General features: G+C 41.3%; 1 protein-coding gene across 1 annotated transcript in view; it reads right to left on the reverse strand.

The window, feature by feature from the left end:
• Positions 1–7149: 7149 nt before the first annotated feature.
• Positions 7150–15956, reverse strand: part of CTDP1 (CTD phosphatase subunit 1) — a 202139-nt gene continuing 193332 nt past the window's right edge. The window contains exon 12 of the mRNA XM_073632797.1: positions 7150–8813. Within this exon, the coding sequence (XP_073488898.1) occupies positions 8672–8813 (142 nt within the window). The 3' untranslated portion in view covers positions 7150–8671. The remainder of the gene's footprint in view (positions 8814–15956) is intronic.

The raw sequence follows: 15956 nt of genomic DNA on the forward strand, positions 1-15956 counted from the left end.
AGACGCTCGGCTTGCGAAAGTGAGTCCATCTACGGGTCTGACGTGAAACACTTAGTATAAAAAGACTTCTATGTAGATGATTGCTTAAAATCTCTACCCACCCCCGAAACAGCTATCAGTCTCCTTAAGAGAATGCAGGAGATGCTAACCGGTTCTAATTTGAAGCTCCACAAGATCGCCTCTAACAGCGTAGGACTGATGAAGGCCTTCCCCTCTCAAGACCACTCTGGTGAGTTCAAAGACTTAGACTTAGGTTCTGACTCTCTATCAATGCAAAGTAATCTTGGACTACTCTGGGACTTAAGGTCAGACACCTTCACCTTCCAGGTTAGTCAGGAAGAAAAGCCCTTTACACGCAGAGGCGTTCTGTCAACTATAAACTGTCTGTACGACCCCCTAGGGTTTGCAGCTCCAGTCACCATTGAGGGTAAAGCACTTCTCAGAGACCTGGCTCAAGAGACAGTTTACTGGGATGATCCACTTCCCCTGAAAAAAGAGATCAGTGGACAGAGTGGAAAAATTCCCTGACAGCCTTGTCTAACTTAAAGGTCCCTTGCCCATATGCTCCTGTACCGTCTACAGAAGTCCAAGGCCAAAGACTGTTTTCTGCGATGCTTCTTTCAAAGCAATTGCTGCTGTAGCTTACCTCAAGATCAAGGACATGAAAGGACAGTGCCATATAGGTTTTGTCATGGGAAAAGCAAAACTTGCCCCACTCCTAGAACACACAATACCTAGGCTAGAGCTTTGCGCCGCAGTGTTAGCTGTGGATTTAGCCGACACGATCACTAGAGAGATGAACCTAGAAATCAAAGACACTGAGTTCTACACTGACAGTAAAGTAGTCCTGGGGTACATCTACAACAAAACCAGACGCTTCTACGTCTACGTCAGTAATAGAGTGTTGAGGATTAGGAGATCCACACACCCAAAACAGTGGCACTTCGTACCAACTAAACACAATCCTGCAGACCTAGCGACCAGAGCTGTCCCAGCCAACTGTCTTAAGGACACAACATGGTTTACCTGCATTCCTGTACAATTCAGAACACAACACTTCTGAATCTGAGACCTTTAGCTTGATAGATGCAGTCGAGGATGCGGAAGTTCGTCCACAAGTGTCTGTTCACCAGGTTTTCCACGTGGAAATCACTCATTAGAGCCATTACTTCCTTATCCCACATAGCCCGTTCCTTTGGGAAAGGGACTAATTGCAAAGGCTGGCACCGCTGTAAAAATACCTACTCAGTGACTGACTAGAGCAATCAAAACATCTGATCATTTACACTGTGCTAGGAAGATTGAAAGTATTAACAACAAAAAGCCAATCCCTAAAGACAGCGTCCTAAGGGAACTCGATCCATTCCTCGATAGCAGGAACCTGTTGAGGATAGGAGGGCGCCTTAAAGAAGCTGCCTTAGAGTACGATGAGAAGCATCCTCTCATTCTCCCAGCTCAGCACCACGTCACTGCCCTGCTTGTACAACACTATCACAGTCAAGGCCGGCTATTCACTGAAGGAGCTTTGAGGGCTGCTGGACTGTGGATAATAGGAGCAAAAAGATGTGTGAGCAAGTGTATCTTTAATTGCGTTACTTGCCACAAGCTCCGTGGACTCTTGCAAACCCAAACAATGGCTGACCTTCCACTGACAGACTTAACTCAGATCCCCCTTTACAAGTGTGGGCCTTGACGTATTCGGTCCTTGGTCTGTTACCACTCACCAAACCAGGGGAGGTCACACCAGCAGTAAACGCTGTGCAGTTATTTTTACTTGTATGACTGTTTGAGCTGTTCACAGAGTTTAATGAATCAATGGACACTTCCAGCTTTATCAACGCTCTCAGGCGCTTCATTGCCATTAGAGGTCCAATTAAGCACATCCGCTTTGATAGGGGCACCAATTTTGCTGGAGCGGTCAAGTAACTTCAGATCCTTTCCAATCTAGACAACAACGTGGAAAGGTATCTCAACGAACAGGGATGTACCTGGACATTTAACCCTCCTCATTCTTCCCATATGGGTGGTGTGTGGGAAAGGATTATAGGCATAGCCCGCAAGATCTTGGATTCTATTTTCCTTCAAATGGGGAATGCCAGACTCACACGAGTGTTTGTCCACCTTCATGGCTGAGGTCTCAGCCATCATAAATGCTAGACCTCTGATCCCAGTTACTAACAATCCAGAGGACCCTATATTGCTGACACCCGCAACTCTACTCACTCAAAAAACCAACACGGTCAGTGCTCCAAATGGAGAGTTTACTGATAAAGACCTTTTCAGACGTCAATGGAGACAGGTGCAATGCCTAGCCAACACTTTCTGGGACAGATGGAGGAGATATTACATCCAAACCCTACAACTCAGAAATAAGTGGCAAGTTAACAAACCGGACCTGAAGTTAGGAGATGTGGCACTCGTTAAAGACCAAGCACAAAGGAATGACTGGCCTTTGGGACTTATCATACAGACATTCCCAAGCAAAGACGGACATGTCAGGAAGGTCGAAGTTAAGACTTCCAAACAGGGTGAAGTAAAGTAATTTCTCAGACCCATATCGGACTTGATTTTACTAGTGCTCAGTGAAGCTGTTAGTGGCGTTGGTTAACGCCAGACGGGGAATGTTATGTCTCCAGGATACCTTTCTCTCTCCTGAGGTTCAGAAAAGAGAATTTGCCTTGTCATTTAATTTGTATATTGTGTTGTTGCATTAAGCTATAAATTATGTTTGTTCCAGGTTAGCTGTTACGCTTGCTCCACCTACTGGCCAAACATTAATATGGTTTATAACAAAGCAATCCAGCCACTTAAGGATGTGATGTAAAAATTGTCACATCCTCTTTAGTCAGGAAGTGAAACAGCCATAGGGATTAGCATGTTCAATCACATGGCAGCAGCCTAGATGCCATCTCTCCCCATCCATGGCATCGGAGGTAAGCAATCTTCTCTTTCCTCCTCCACAGGCTATTAAGGAAAGGAATTATTCATTTCAGTTATTACTTTATGTGATGTTTACTATTGTATTGTAATGTTATATTATTCTTGTTTTCAGTTTTACCGCATATCACGTGTCATTCACACGTATATTAAAATCTGCAACATGCCAATAAAAGACACAGACAAGAAACGGCAGTCGATTATTGTGTACGCAGAAAAAGGTCATCTGCCTGGATAGCCACCCATAGACTCTGGGAGTACGGGGGGCGAGGCCAGGACAGTGATCATTTGTGGACTGCAGTCTTCAACTCATACCACAGATTTTCAATGGGGTTTAAGTCTAGGCACTGACTAGGTCATGCAATGACATTCACCCTTTTCTCCTTCAATCATTGTGTGGTCATTTTTGCTGTGTGCTTTCGTTCGTTGTCCTGTTGGAAAATAAACCTTCCCATACAGAAGGTAAAAATCATGTTAAATTGTATAATTGTCTACTTTTGGAAAATGCTGCAGAGAGCAAATTCCTGTGCCCACCCTTGTCCTCACCCCACAACCACCCACTTACCCCTGTTCTTATAACTTTCACTTGCCTGAGTCAGCCACTCCCACCCAGTCTACAGCCCAGTGCTCTGCTGGGGGCAGAGCAGACAGTGGTGACTGGCAGTCATAAGCGCTCTGCTCACAGAGCACCGAGAATGGAGTAAAAAGCGTTTTTTGATGATAGGTTTGTTAGGAATCAATATATTGGCCAGGAAAGTACATTTCTTGATTTTCTATGTCTGAAATACTTCCTTGTATTTTGTTGGTCAGTGATGTGCATTTAATGCACTGCTTGCCTAAGATTTATTTATTTTTTTCTTATCATAATGCGTTGCCTGTCAGACAGTGTTGCAACTCAACGTGCACTAAACCCTATTTAGTATACGTTAACATTGTTTGTAAGAAAGGATTGTGTTAGAAACCCTACTCTCCATCAAATGTTAAATGACGTCATGTCTATTTAGCATGATTTTTATTAAGAATTGTTGCCATCTACACACAGTACAGTAAAAACTGCATTGGCAGTCTTGGTGCAAATAAAATGCAACAGTGAAAAGCAGAAAAAAAATATCTGGACAGTTTTCAATTTTTTTTAGGCTGATGTTCTGAGATGCAGAATCAATACCTAACACTTGGTGCATCTAATTTGCCAAAATTGTCATAAGGGGCAAGTCACACAGAGCTAAAGATGGAATATAATGCTCTTCCCCAGAGGTGGTCTTCACAGTGTTGCAGACTGAACTGAAGACTTATTTGATAACCACTGTACAGGTAATAAAAAATCCTTAGTATCAAAAGAAGCAACAGTACCTACCTTCCAGAGCCTCATACTTTCCAGCATTTGTTCGCTACTTAGGCCTCATTCACATGGGCACCATCAGTTTAGCCACATTAAAAACGTATCAGTTCTTATCCGTTGCTTCATCCGTCTTCTGTTCCGTTTATCTCAGTTTTCATCCATCTTCCGTTCCGTTAATATCCGTTAATGTATCCGTTTACAGCAGTTTTTGTGCCTTTGAGGAAATTACCCAGAAAGCATTGCTCCTCCCATTCTGCATTGCAGTTTTCAGTGAGTGACTTGTCCTTGCAGTGTCCTTTCGTGCACCAGGTTTATAAGCTCCTCATGGGAGACATCTCTTGCCATGTTTCTCCTTGGGCATGTACTGGGGATGTACTTCCTATTGTCCAACTACTACCATAGGTTGAGTTCACAGATAAACAAAAAAATATATTTCTTCAAAATGGATCTTAACTGATCGGACGTTGACGGACATTGTCCATTAACAGCAGTTAATATCCGTTTTCACTGATCTGGACGTAGCCTTGTACGTTAAAAAAAAAAAGGATAAAACCGGAAGCGGAGGTTAATGGATGGTCATCCGTTTGCCCATAGGAATGCATTGTCGTCCGTTGACGGATGGAAGAAAAACGGATAGACGTGTAAAAGGGGCCTTAAAGTGGAACTTTGGTCAGAAAACTCCTGTTAGATGACTTCAGGCTGGCCCCTTTTACAGGTATAGCGATGTAAAACATTAAAAATAAGCCTATGCTGTTAAAAAAAAACAGTAATACACTGACTCACCTTGCTCTGCACGTGCTCAGTTGTGCTCTATTTTTAGGCACTGCCGTATTTGAAGAGGCCGATCTGCTGACACTGACAGACCTCAAGCAAAATTAAACCTCCTATACTTTAGAGCAGGGATCCTCAAACTATGACCCTCCAGCTGTTGCAGAACTACACATCCCATGAGGCATTGTAAAACTCTGACATTCACAGACATGAGTAGGCATGATGGGAATTGTAGTTCCTGAACACCTGGAGGGCCGCAGTTTGAAGACCCCTGCTTTAGAACCAAGAAAGCTGCTTCTGTTTGATCAGCAGCTGCCATGATGCTGCACATGTGATCAGATACCACCGGCCATTTGATGGTTTGAGTTTGGTTGTGTACACAAGCAAATGTGACAGTTAGTAATCCTAGCATTCCAGGAATGTAACTGTATTTTGAAACGATTAAATCATTGGGTTTAGATCCACTTTATGATTTACTGCCATTCAGGGGCTGTGGGCTTCAGCAAAATAGCAGCCTTGGCAAGAAGAAATTAGGCATATTAAAAGGAAAAAAACGCACTAGATCCAAGTGACAATAATGATTTAAAAAATTAAAAAGAGATAATATAATAAATTTATATAAAAATCAAAGTCTGAAGAGCAGCAGCTTATTTGCAGGATAACACAAAAATGGAATAGAAAAGAGAAGCTGCGCTATATAAAGTCCAAACCAGCAATGGCTTATAAATATCAAGATGTTAGTGTGCATGAACAGAGTCCAAAACAAGACACCCAGGTGAGCTTGATCCAAACTTAAGTGCCACCACCTAATAAAAAACTTGCTTACCAGATGGCAAGCAAAAGCATGCAGATGGCTATAGCCCAGCCACGGCCTTTGCTTAAGTAAAGGAACGTCCAGACTGATATACCCAGATGAGTCGTCTGTATACCGCAATCCCCTGTTGCCGTGGGTGTCCGGTAGATCTCGGTTACTCTTTGCACACCACTCCCAAAGTGGAAGAAATTAGAGCAATGCTGGAAGCAATTTACAGCACACACTAATTTTTGTAGCATAATTCGTAATATGGAATGTATGTTCCTTGCTAAAGCACATTTTTTATCAAGTTGTTATGGGTAAAGTTCCACTTTAAAGTAAAATTCCAGTTTTAAGATCTAATAAATATTTATTTTTGGGCAAAGCTAGCCCAAACTACAGGCAGTCCCCGGGTTACAAACAAGATAGGGTCTGTAGGTTTGTTTTTAAGTTGAATTTATATGTAAGTTGGAACAGGTAAATTTTTTTTAAGTGCAACTTCAGCCAAAACAAAAAAAAAAAAAGTTTACGTTCTTTGGATACTGTAATGTTTGTTTTGCTGTCTGTGCCCCTGTTCAGATGACTTCAACTCTTTCTGCCCGTGGCAACTGGATTTAGAAAATTTTGGGTTGCTGTGGAAACCAGGATTGGTGAAAAAGCTTCAGTGGAGACACTTTGTTAATGTGATAGCTCTTACAGAAGTGAATTTATAGGGGTAGATTTTTTCTCACTTCCTGTTGTCTACCGCCTTTTGCAAGAGTTGTATGGAAGTCAGATGTTTGTAAGTCTGGGACTGCCTGTATTGCCATTACAGAATGATGTATATAAGAGAATGTGGATGGGTGCTTTTCTGCCATTTAGAAGGTTAGCATTTTTATCAATACAAGGCAACCAAGGTGGAATTTCTGATGACATTTGCCCACCTATCACAGAAAGCCTTGTATTAAATTGATGCACCTCAGTCGACTCTCTTTATATCTGACAGCAGATAAGATGACCCCTGTACGACTGCCAAACCACATCGCCGCTTAATGTAGGTAGTAGCCGGCACACTATTATGTAATACAAATAGTTTGTTGGGCCAGCTTTGCCCAAACTATTTAAAATTAAATTAAAGCTGGGATTCCACTTTAATTATGAGAGTCATGCAAAAAATAGTTTATCTAATTTTTAATCAACCTACAATTCTTAGAATAACTAAAATTTGGCATTTTTGTTCAATGGCCAACCAAATTCAGAATTCATTTTTTTATAACCAAAAGAATTCAAGAGTCAAATACAGTTAATAAAAAAACACCACACACGAAACTATACAAAATGAATTTGTTTTATTAAATGAAAGAAATCTGTTCTGTGGGTCAAATATGAAATAGAATATACAAAAACTTTACATTAGTTCTCTCAATTGAATAAAACCCTATTGCATGTTAAACTGTAGCAACGATTTCCTTTGCTTGGAAACATCCAATATATACGTTCCCTGTGACAGTGGTACACTGCCGCACTCGGCAGTCATACACACTTGCAGGGACGTAAGGTTAAAAATCTAATCACTGCTTTTCTAACAAATTCAAACTAATGCACAGAGGAATGTGTAAAAACAAGAAACGTACTCAGTGACATTAGTTAGAGGCAAGTGAAAAGTCTGTCACGTTTACAATTTTCTCATATCACATTTTCTAGATCTATACAAATATATATATATTGTATTCCTTTAAAAAAAAAAAAAAAAGTCTTATGTTTGATATATTTATATATATACACCTGGAAAGCACACATACAGATTTAAGTGGAACTCCAAGGAATTTTTTTTTTACCACTTTTGATCAGTCTTGCCAAGTTATCTCTAATACAGAATAAACGTTGCCCAGATGGCTGCTGTGGAGGCAAAATTGACTAGTATTCATGCCAGATCTTACTGTCAGCTTGGATCTTCCAGCTCTAGTGCTACGAGTTCTGTAGCTTGTACAATGATAGTGTAAATTTACTCTCCTCATTTCTCCATGCATAAAACAGTTTTTAATCTCTTCACACAATACAAGTCATTAAGAGATTAAACAAGGGGTGTTCCCGTTGCTTATCTGCCCTCCCTCGCTCCTTGTCCAATCACAGCATGCCTTGTATTCTGTGAAAATAATAAAAGACGTTTTATGAATAGATGAGAGAGGAAGGCGCAATTTATGAATAGATGAAAGAGAGGAGAGGAAGGGGGAGAGTAAACAACACTATCCTTCACTGTACAAGCACTGGAACTCCAAGCAGCATAGGCGAAAGATCAAAAGCAAACAGTAGTATCTGGAATACAACTAAAATACATCCGCAACATTTATCCGAATTCTGTACATCCAGCATTAGAGGTAACTTAGAAGGACCAATCAAAAATGTTTTTCTCTTGGTGTTCCACTTTAAAGAGTCCTTCCCATGTGATTGAGCTTTTGTCCACTGCTGGACTGTGCTCCCCCTTAAACCCCTTTCAGAAAATCAAGACAAAAATAAAATTTAAAACAAACAGACACAAAGCACAGCCCCCTGTCAAAGTCTAGAAAGCTCAGACAAAAGCTTTACGTCTTTGGCATAGCACAACCTCTCCCGTTAACACTTCTCCTTTAAGAAACAAGATGAAAAATTGTTTAGCTTCCTCAACTAAAACACCTTTAAAAGAAGTAACCTGAAATGTGTAAAATAATGTGTTCCTCATCAAAATATACAAAAAGATACTTCTGTCATGGAAAAAAAATCCGTACATACACTGAAGTAGCAGACATGAAAGGTCCTTGTGTGTAAATGTGCAAGTACACAGGTTACTGATGTTTTCCCTATTGACAAAGATGTCATATGAAATCATTAAGCTCTGCTTCAATTGCTGCTGCCATCTCATCAGCTTCCGAACTGCTTCCTTCCTCATTGCTGGACTCACTCGCTCTATCGTCTTCCGCATCCTCCTCATCCACATCCAGTTTTCTCTTGTGGCCTCTAGTGGAAAGAAGCAAAATAAAACAAAATTTCAGCTTGTGGAGCAGAAAGAAATAAAATGAGTAGGCCATTATGTTTAACCACTTCCATATCGGGCCTATTCTGGCACTTCTCTCCTACATGTAAAAATCATAATTTTTTTGCTAGAAAATTACTCAGAACCCCCAAACATTATATATATTTTTTTTAGCAGACACCCTAGGGCAGTAATGGCGAACCTTGGCACTACATTTCCCATGATGCTCAACTACACTGCAGAGTGCATGAGCATCATGGGAAATGTAGTTCTAAAACATCTGGGGTGCCAAGGTTCGCCATCACTGCCCTAGGGAATAAAATGGCGGTCATTGCAACTTTTTATCTCGCATGGTATTTGTGCAACAAATTTTTCAAACGATTTTTTTTTTGGAATTGGAATTTTTGTTTTTTTCATGATTTAAAAAAAATAACAAAACAGTAAAGTTTGCCCAATTTTTTATATAATGTGAAAGATGATGTTACGCCAAGTAAACAGATAACCAACATGTCACGCTTTAAAATTGCGTACAATCATGGAATGACGCCAAACTTCAGTACTTAAGAATCTCCATAGGCGATGCTTTAAAATTTTTTTACAGGTTACATGTTTAGAGTTACAGAGGAGGTCTCCTGCTTGAATTGTTGCTCGTGCTCTAACACACGTGGCGATACCTCACGTGTGGTTTGAACGGTGTTTACATATGTGGACAGGACCAAGGTGTGCGTTCGCTTCTGAGCGCGAGCTACCGGGGGACTGGGGTGTTTTAAATTATTATTTTTTTATTGTACTTTACTTTATTTTTACTTTCTTTTACAACTTTTTTTTGATCATTTTTATTCCTATTACAAGGAATGCAAACATCCCTTGTAATAGGAATCATTCGTGACAGGTCCTCTTTATGGAGAGATGCAAGATCAATAAGACCCCACATCTCTCCTCCAGGCTGGAAAGCATGAGATCGGAAAAAAAATCCACGATCCCATGCTTACCAGCCGCGTTCGCAGCTCTGTTTGCAAACGAGGCCTGGACGTGACATCATAACGTTGCACCCGGGCCTCCGATGGTCATAGAGATGACCGATGGCCATCTGGTCACCGGAAATCTCTATGCTCATCATCCGGCTGCGGGCAATTCTTTCTCCGGGTCCCCGATGGCACGGGAGAGCCCAGAGAAGCACGGGATGGCTGCGGGAGGGGGGGGAATGTCCCCTCCCGTCGCCTGTAAGAACGATCAAGCGACTGAACTGCCGGTATGATCAATATTATGGTGCACAGAATCGCCGGCTGCAAACAAGGATATCTGAATGATGCCTATAGCTGCAGGCACCATTCAGATATTCCCACTGAAAGTCTAGGACGTCATATGACGTCCTTGGGCGGGAAGTGGTTAACTACTTCAATACCGGGCATTTTCACCCCCTTCCTGCCCAGGTCAATTTTAACTTTAACACTGTCACATTTTGAATGACAATTACTCATTAATGCTACACTGTATCCAAATAAAACTTGTATCTTTTTTTCGAGATAAGGCTTTCTTTTGGTGGTATTTAATCACCACTGGGTTTTTTTATATTGTGTGCTATCAACAAAAAAAAAAAATTTTTTTTTTTTTTTTTTCAAAAAACTTAGTTTCGGTTATAAAAGTTTGTAATTTTTCTTCTTCACTGATGTGCGCTGTGCCAATCACGGCACAAAGCCCTGAAAAAAACAGCATCGGCAGCTGTTCCTTCAGAGTGCATGCGCCAATGACGTAGTCGGCAGCTTATACAGTAAATATCTCCTAAACGGTTTTAGGAGATATTTACAGTACCTATAGGTAAGCCCCTTTATTTTAGACTTACCTAGAGGTACAAACAAACCAGGGGAGTTTACTTCTTTAATAAAGATTATTAGTACAAAAGCAGCACATATTGCACACATCTTTAGGTGCACAGTAAACCCTTTGATCACTCCAGATGTTAACCAGCCAGTGTCATTAGTACAGTGACGGTGTATAGTATTAGCATTATCCACTATATTAGCTGCACTGTTAAGGTCAGTGGCAGTTCGTCAGTTTCCACCCAGTGTCAGATTGCCCACGCACAATCACAGTCCCACTATAATTCACTGATCACCACCATTAGTAGTATAAAAATAACAATTCCAGTATATATACACACCATAGTTTGTAGATACTATATCTTTCACGCAAACCAATCAATATACACTTATTGGTATTTTTTTTTTTTTTTACCAAAGCCATGTAGCAGAATACATTTTGGTCATAAATTTATGAAGAAATTCATTTTTTTTAAATTTTTGTCTTGGATATGTTTTATAGCACAAAGTAAAAAATATATATATTTTCTAAATTTTTGGTCTGTTTTCTTTTTTTCCAACAAAAAGGTTTTTATTAATTTGTCCATATTGCATACATGTTATGACATACTGATCCGGGTATAATACATGTCCTGAAAATATGCAAATAACCATTTAATTCCTAGTATATATTTGCATAAGCATGTACTTTATAAATACAGAATAAAGAGTTGTACAAAAGTGTGACTATGTGTTTTGTTCATATATCCTGTAGTATTGGCCATCTATAAGTCCACATCTATCCGTTGTGCAATGCATAGGTTGTATTATGAACAGGTATCCGAGTCTTGTAACCATCTATCCCAGATTTTGTTATATTTCATGGGACATCTTCTATTGGTATATATGAAATTTTTGTATGGTAAGGTATTATTTATTTCCGCCCTCCACTCAGAGAATCTCGGGGGCAAGGGTCTCATCCATTTTCTGGCTATCACTTTTCACACTGAAAACATACTCTCGTGTAAAAACGTCTTAGTATATTTGTCAATAGAATCGGGTAGTATCCCAAGGAGACACGATTTGGGGTCTAGTGTTGCTGGAGAGCCCATATTATTGTGTAAGAACATCATCACTTGTGCCCATAGTCCCCGTATTTTGGGGCATGACCACAATAAGTGAATAAATGTGCCAGTCTCTTTCCCACACATCGGGCATAGGGTGGATTGGGAACTTCTATATCTGGCCACCCTAAGGGGAGTGAGGTATGCTTGATGAAGTATATAAATTTATATCAATCTATCAGGAAGTTTGGGTAAAACTGCCTTGGAGGATTCCATGGCCTCCTCCCAATCCTCATCTTCTAAAGATCCTATCGCTCTTTCCCAGCAGGGCTTGAGTCCGTATGCAAGTTTAGAGGCCATGGGGGTGATAAGGATGTTGTAAAACGCTGAGATTAATTTTCGGGGGTCCGTATCCTTTACCATTGCCATAATGACATTTGGAGTGGGTTGGGGAAGGGATACTGGAAAATGCATTTGAACCGCATGTTTAACTTGTAGATATCTATACAACATATAATCAGGGAGTGAGAATTCTTCTGTAAGATTATTGAAGGATTTGAGAGTACCATTTGTAACAAGATGATGGAAGTAGAGGATACCATGAGTGGTCCACAGACCCACATCCGGCAGCTGCAGGAGTTGGGCATGTTCTTATTATGCCATAGTAGGTTGTAATCATTATACTGGGGGGTCCCCAATTTCCTTGAAGCTATATCCCATATTCTGCTATAATGGTATAATAGAGTTTTCATTTGGCTGTGTGGTTCTGTACTGCTGGAGTCCACCGCTATCGCGTATATTGGGTCATTGGTTCGTCTAGTTCGTTTGGGACAAAGTACTTGAAGAAACCTTTCTCTATCTGTCTTGTCTACATGGTAAAGTTGGGACAGTTGGGACGCTACATAATAGAGGTTAAAGTCAAGTAATGCAGTGCCGCTGAGGTCAGCTGGGTTTTTGAGTGCCTGCCATGCCAATTTATGTCTACTGGACCCCCAGACAAACAGTTTGAGGAGGGCCTCAATGATTTTGAAGTATTTTAGGGGCATGCCAGATTACGTATAATATTTTAGGTAGAAGAATCATTTTGATTAGATTTATATGGCCCCATACCCCTAGTGGGAGGCGAGCCCAGATCTTAAGTTTGAATTTCACATGGAATATTAGAGGTTCTATATTTAACTGAATATAGTCAGCTGGTGATCTAGAGACATGTATCCCTAGGTATTTTATGGTGCTGACGCGTTGGAGTGGTAAATTGGCCTGTAACTCAGTCGGCGGGAAACTATCTATTGACAAGATTTGGGATTTTTTCCCAGTTAATTTTCAAACCAGAAAAGGTTCCAAATTGTTCAATGGTTTGTAGTGCCTTCTGTAGGGAAGGGCCCGAGTCCACTAAGTATAGTAGTGTATCGTCCGCGTACATACTATTTTTTTCTGTAAGGGTACCCGATTCCAAACCCCGTAACCCCGCCCGGATGGAAATGGCCAAAGATTCTGCAGCCAAGGCATACAGAAGCGGTGACAGGGGGCAGCCCTGCCTTGTGCCTCTACTAAGGTTAAACCGCTCGGAGGTCCAGCCGTTAGCTACCACCCTGGCCGTGGGTGACTGGTATAACAGTTGTACCCATTTAATGAATTTTGGTCCAAAGCCGTATCCCTCTAGGCAGCTCCACAAATACTCCCATTCCACCGAATCAAACGCCGTGTCTAGGGTCACGATCACTCGCTAACCAACCTCTGCATGTTTGGCTTATAAATTGATATATAATTTATGGAGGTTAAAAGATGTATTGCGGCCCGGCATGAAACCCGCCTGGTCTGCATACATCAGTGAAAGTATAACCTGATTTAATCTTAAAGATAGTATCTTGGCCAGGATTTTTATATCCACTTGGAGTAAAGAGATAGGTCGATAAGACTCTGGGTAGCCTGGATCTTTCCCCGGTTTAGGGAGGAGAACTATCGTGGCCTCTCTCATGGACGGGGCAAGAGTGAATGGCTCAAATAAGTGGTTGTACAGCGTGAGAAGCTTTGGGGTAATTAGTTCACTAAACTGGGAATAAAACTCGATTGGAAGACCATTCGAGCCTGGGGATTTGAATCTGGCATAACTCGCCATAGCGGTAGCTATTTCATCTATATTTAGAGATGCTTCTAGGAGATCAATTTGTTCGCTTGTCAATTGGGGGAGGGTTATTTTGCGGAAGAATTCCTTTCTCAGTTCTGTGGAGTCTGTCGTTTTCGTCTTATATAGGTCCGCAAAGAAATCCCTAAACGTAGTTGTTACCCTATGTGGATCCGTAATCTGTTGGCCCTCCGGTCCATGCAAGGTGATAACCACTGGGGGTCTGTCCTCACTGTGCACCAGATACGCCAGAAGCTTGCCTGCTTTTTTCCCATGCTCAAATAGTTTTTGTTTGGTAAAGAAAAGTTTTTGTCTAGCTTTTGAGAATTGAAGTTGAGTCACTATTATAGATTGCATTTTAAGGCAAGCAGCTGTTTCTGGAGTGGGATTGGAGGCATATTCCTGTTCTGCGGATTTTAATTCCGTAATCGCCCTATTAAAAGTGCCAGCTGAGTCTGACTTAATATTATTTATCAGTGAAGACAGAGTCGTACGGGCATATATCTTAAATGAGTCCCAAATTGCTGAAATAGAAGCTGTTTGACCGTTTTCTATAAAATATCGTTCCCATAGGTTTTGGAGCTCATTATCTTCCAGCAGTAGGGACAGCCAGAATGGGTTCAGGCGCTAGGGCCTCATAGGTTTAGCTACAGGAATACTTAAGGTAGTCCAATATGGACTGTGGTCAGATAATAGTCTGGGGCAAAAAGCGGTGTCTAGAACACGTGGTGTTAGGGTACATGACAGAAGAATAAAGTCAATGTGTGACATGGAGTTGTGGGTGGAGGAGAAGCATGAATAGGCCCTAGCCTGTGGAAACTTATGGCGCCATGTGTCTACCAAGTGGAAGGCGGAAACCATTTTGGAGAATGTTGTCTTTTCAGTACCAGAACCCAAAGACTGTGTTGTTTGAAGTCTGTCTAAGGCTGGACATAGGGTGGTATTAAAGTCCCCCATCCACACCGCTGGTATATTGGGGTAACGGGTCATGAAGGTAAATCCTTCCATTACTAGTTATGCAGAACGGGGCGGTATGTAGAAAGCCATAAGGAGAAACGGTTCTCCGTACAGCTTGGCATGCATTAACACATATTGACCCTGTGGGTCTGTAAGTACTTCACACATTTGAAAATGTACCGATTTGGCTATTAGAAGTGAAACTCCTCTAGCATGGGTTGTGTGGGTGGAATGGTATGCCCATCCCACCCATGGTCTGCGTAAGGCCATCTGGAGCCGTTCCTCTATATGTGTTTCCACTAAAGCAATTATATCTGCCCTTTGTTTTTGTAGGCATGAAAGGGCCGCCGACCGCTTAATTTTTTCGCGTAGGCCCCTTACATTCCAGGTAAGGATCTTTATAGATGCCATTTCAATACGTTAAGTAAACAACCCCATGCAATATTAACTGGTGTTGCTCGGTCCATTGAGAGGACACGCGGAGCCCAAAACATGTACAACATCAGGAATACAAATAAGATTAACCATGTATGTGATAGCCATTCAATATATTTGCACACAATCATTTCCCCTTCGGTAACCTTTTCATTGCATTATGAACTAGCAAACATAACCATAAAAGTACCCCCTCCCTGCCCTGCACCCACCCCAACATGTGCGGGCATCATCCCTCAACTTTTGTAAACTACCATCTGGGAGCAACAATGCTTTTAGACACATGAACAAAAGGAACGAGAAGAAGGAGAAGAGTCTCAGCCTCAAGGCTTGGTACAGACATCCAGTCCTATAACATTGTATGAGATGAGGCTGAGTCTCAAATCTCTGAATTACCCTGCTGGGTATGGATGTCAAGTCCCAATGTTTACCTTTGTCAGCATAACAATAAGGCACAGTCCCAGTGGTTAACGGAGCAAAAACTTGTGCAGAGCACAAATCGCACTGTGCAGGCGATTTGTAGGACAAACATACTCCCCCATCCCGGCATATAGGTAGGGGGAAACAGGAGTATGAAAAGAAATAAATCCCCTAAAATGGGAGTAATACAGCTTATCAAGTCAACTCACAATTGTTGGTATAAACTGATGCTGAACTGCACTCTCCTGCTTCCGTGTTGTCATTGCTCTGTGATGTGGCCACTAGTTTGGATGAATGTCTCAAGACTCCATGGTCCAATATAGTGAG

Source organism: Aquarana catesbeiana, linkage group LG05, assembly GCF_042186555.1.
Source record: "Aquarana catesbeiana isolate 2022-GZ linkage group LG05, ASM4218655v1, whole genome shotgun sequence".
Lineage (NCBI taxonomy): Eukaryota > Metazoa > Chordata > Amphibia > Anura > Ranidae > Aquarana > Aquarana catesbeiana.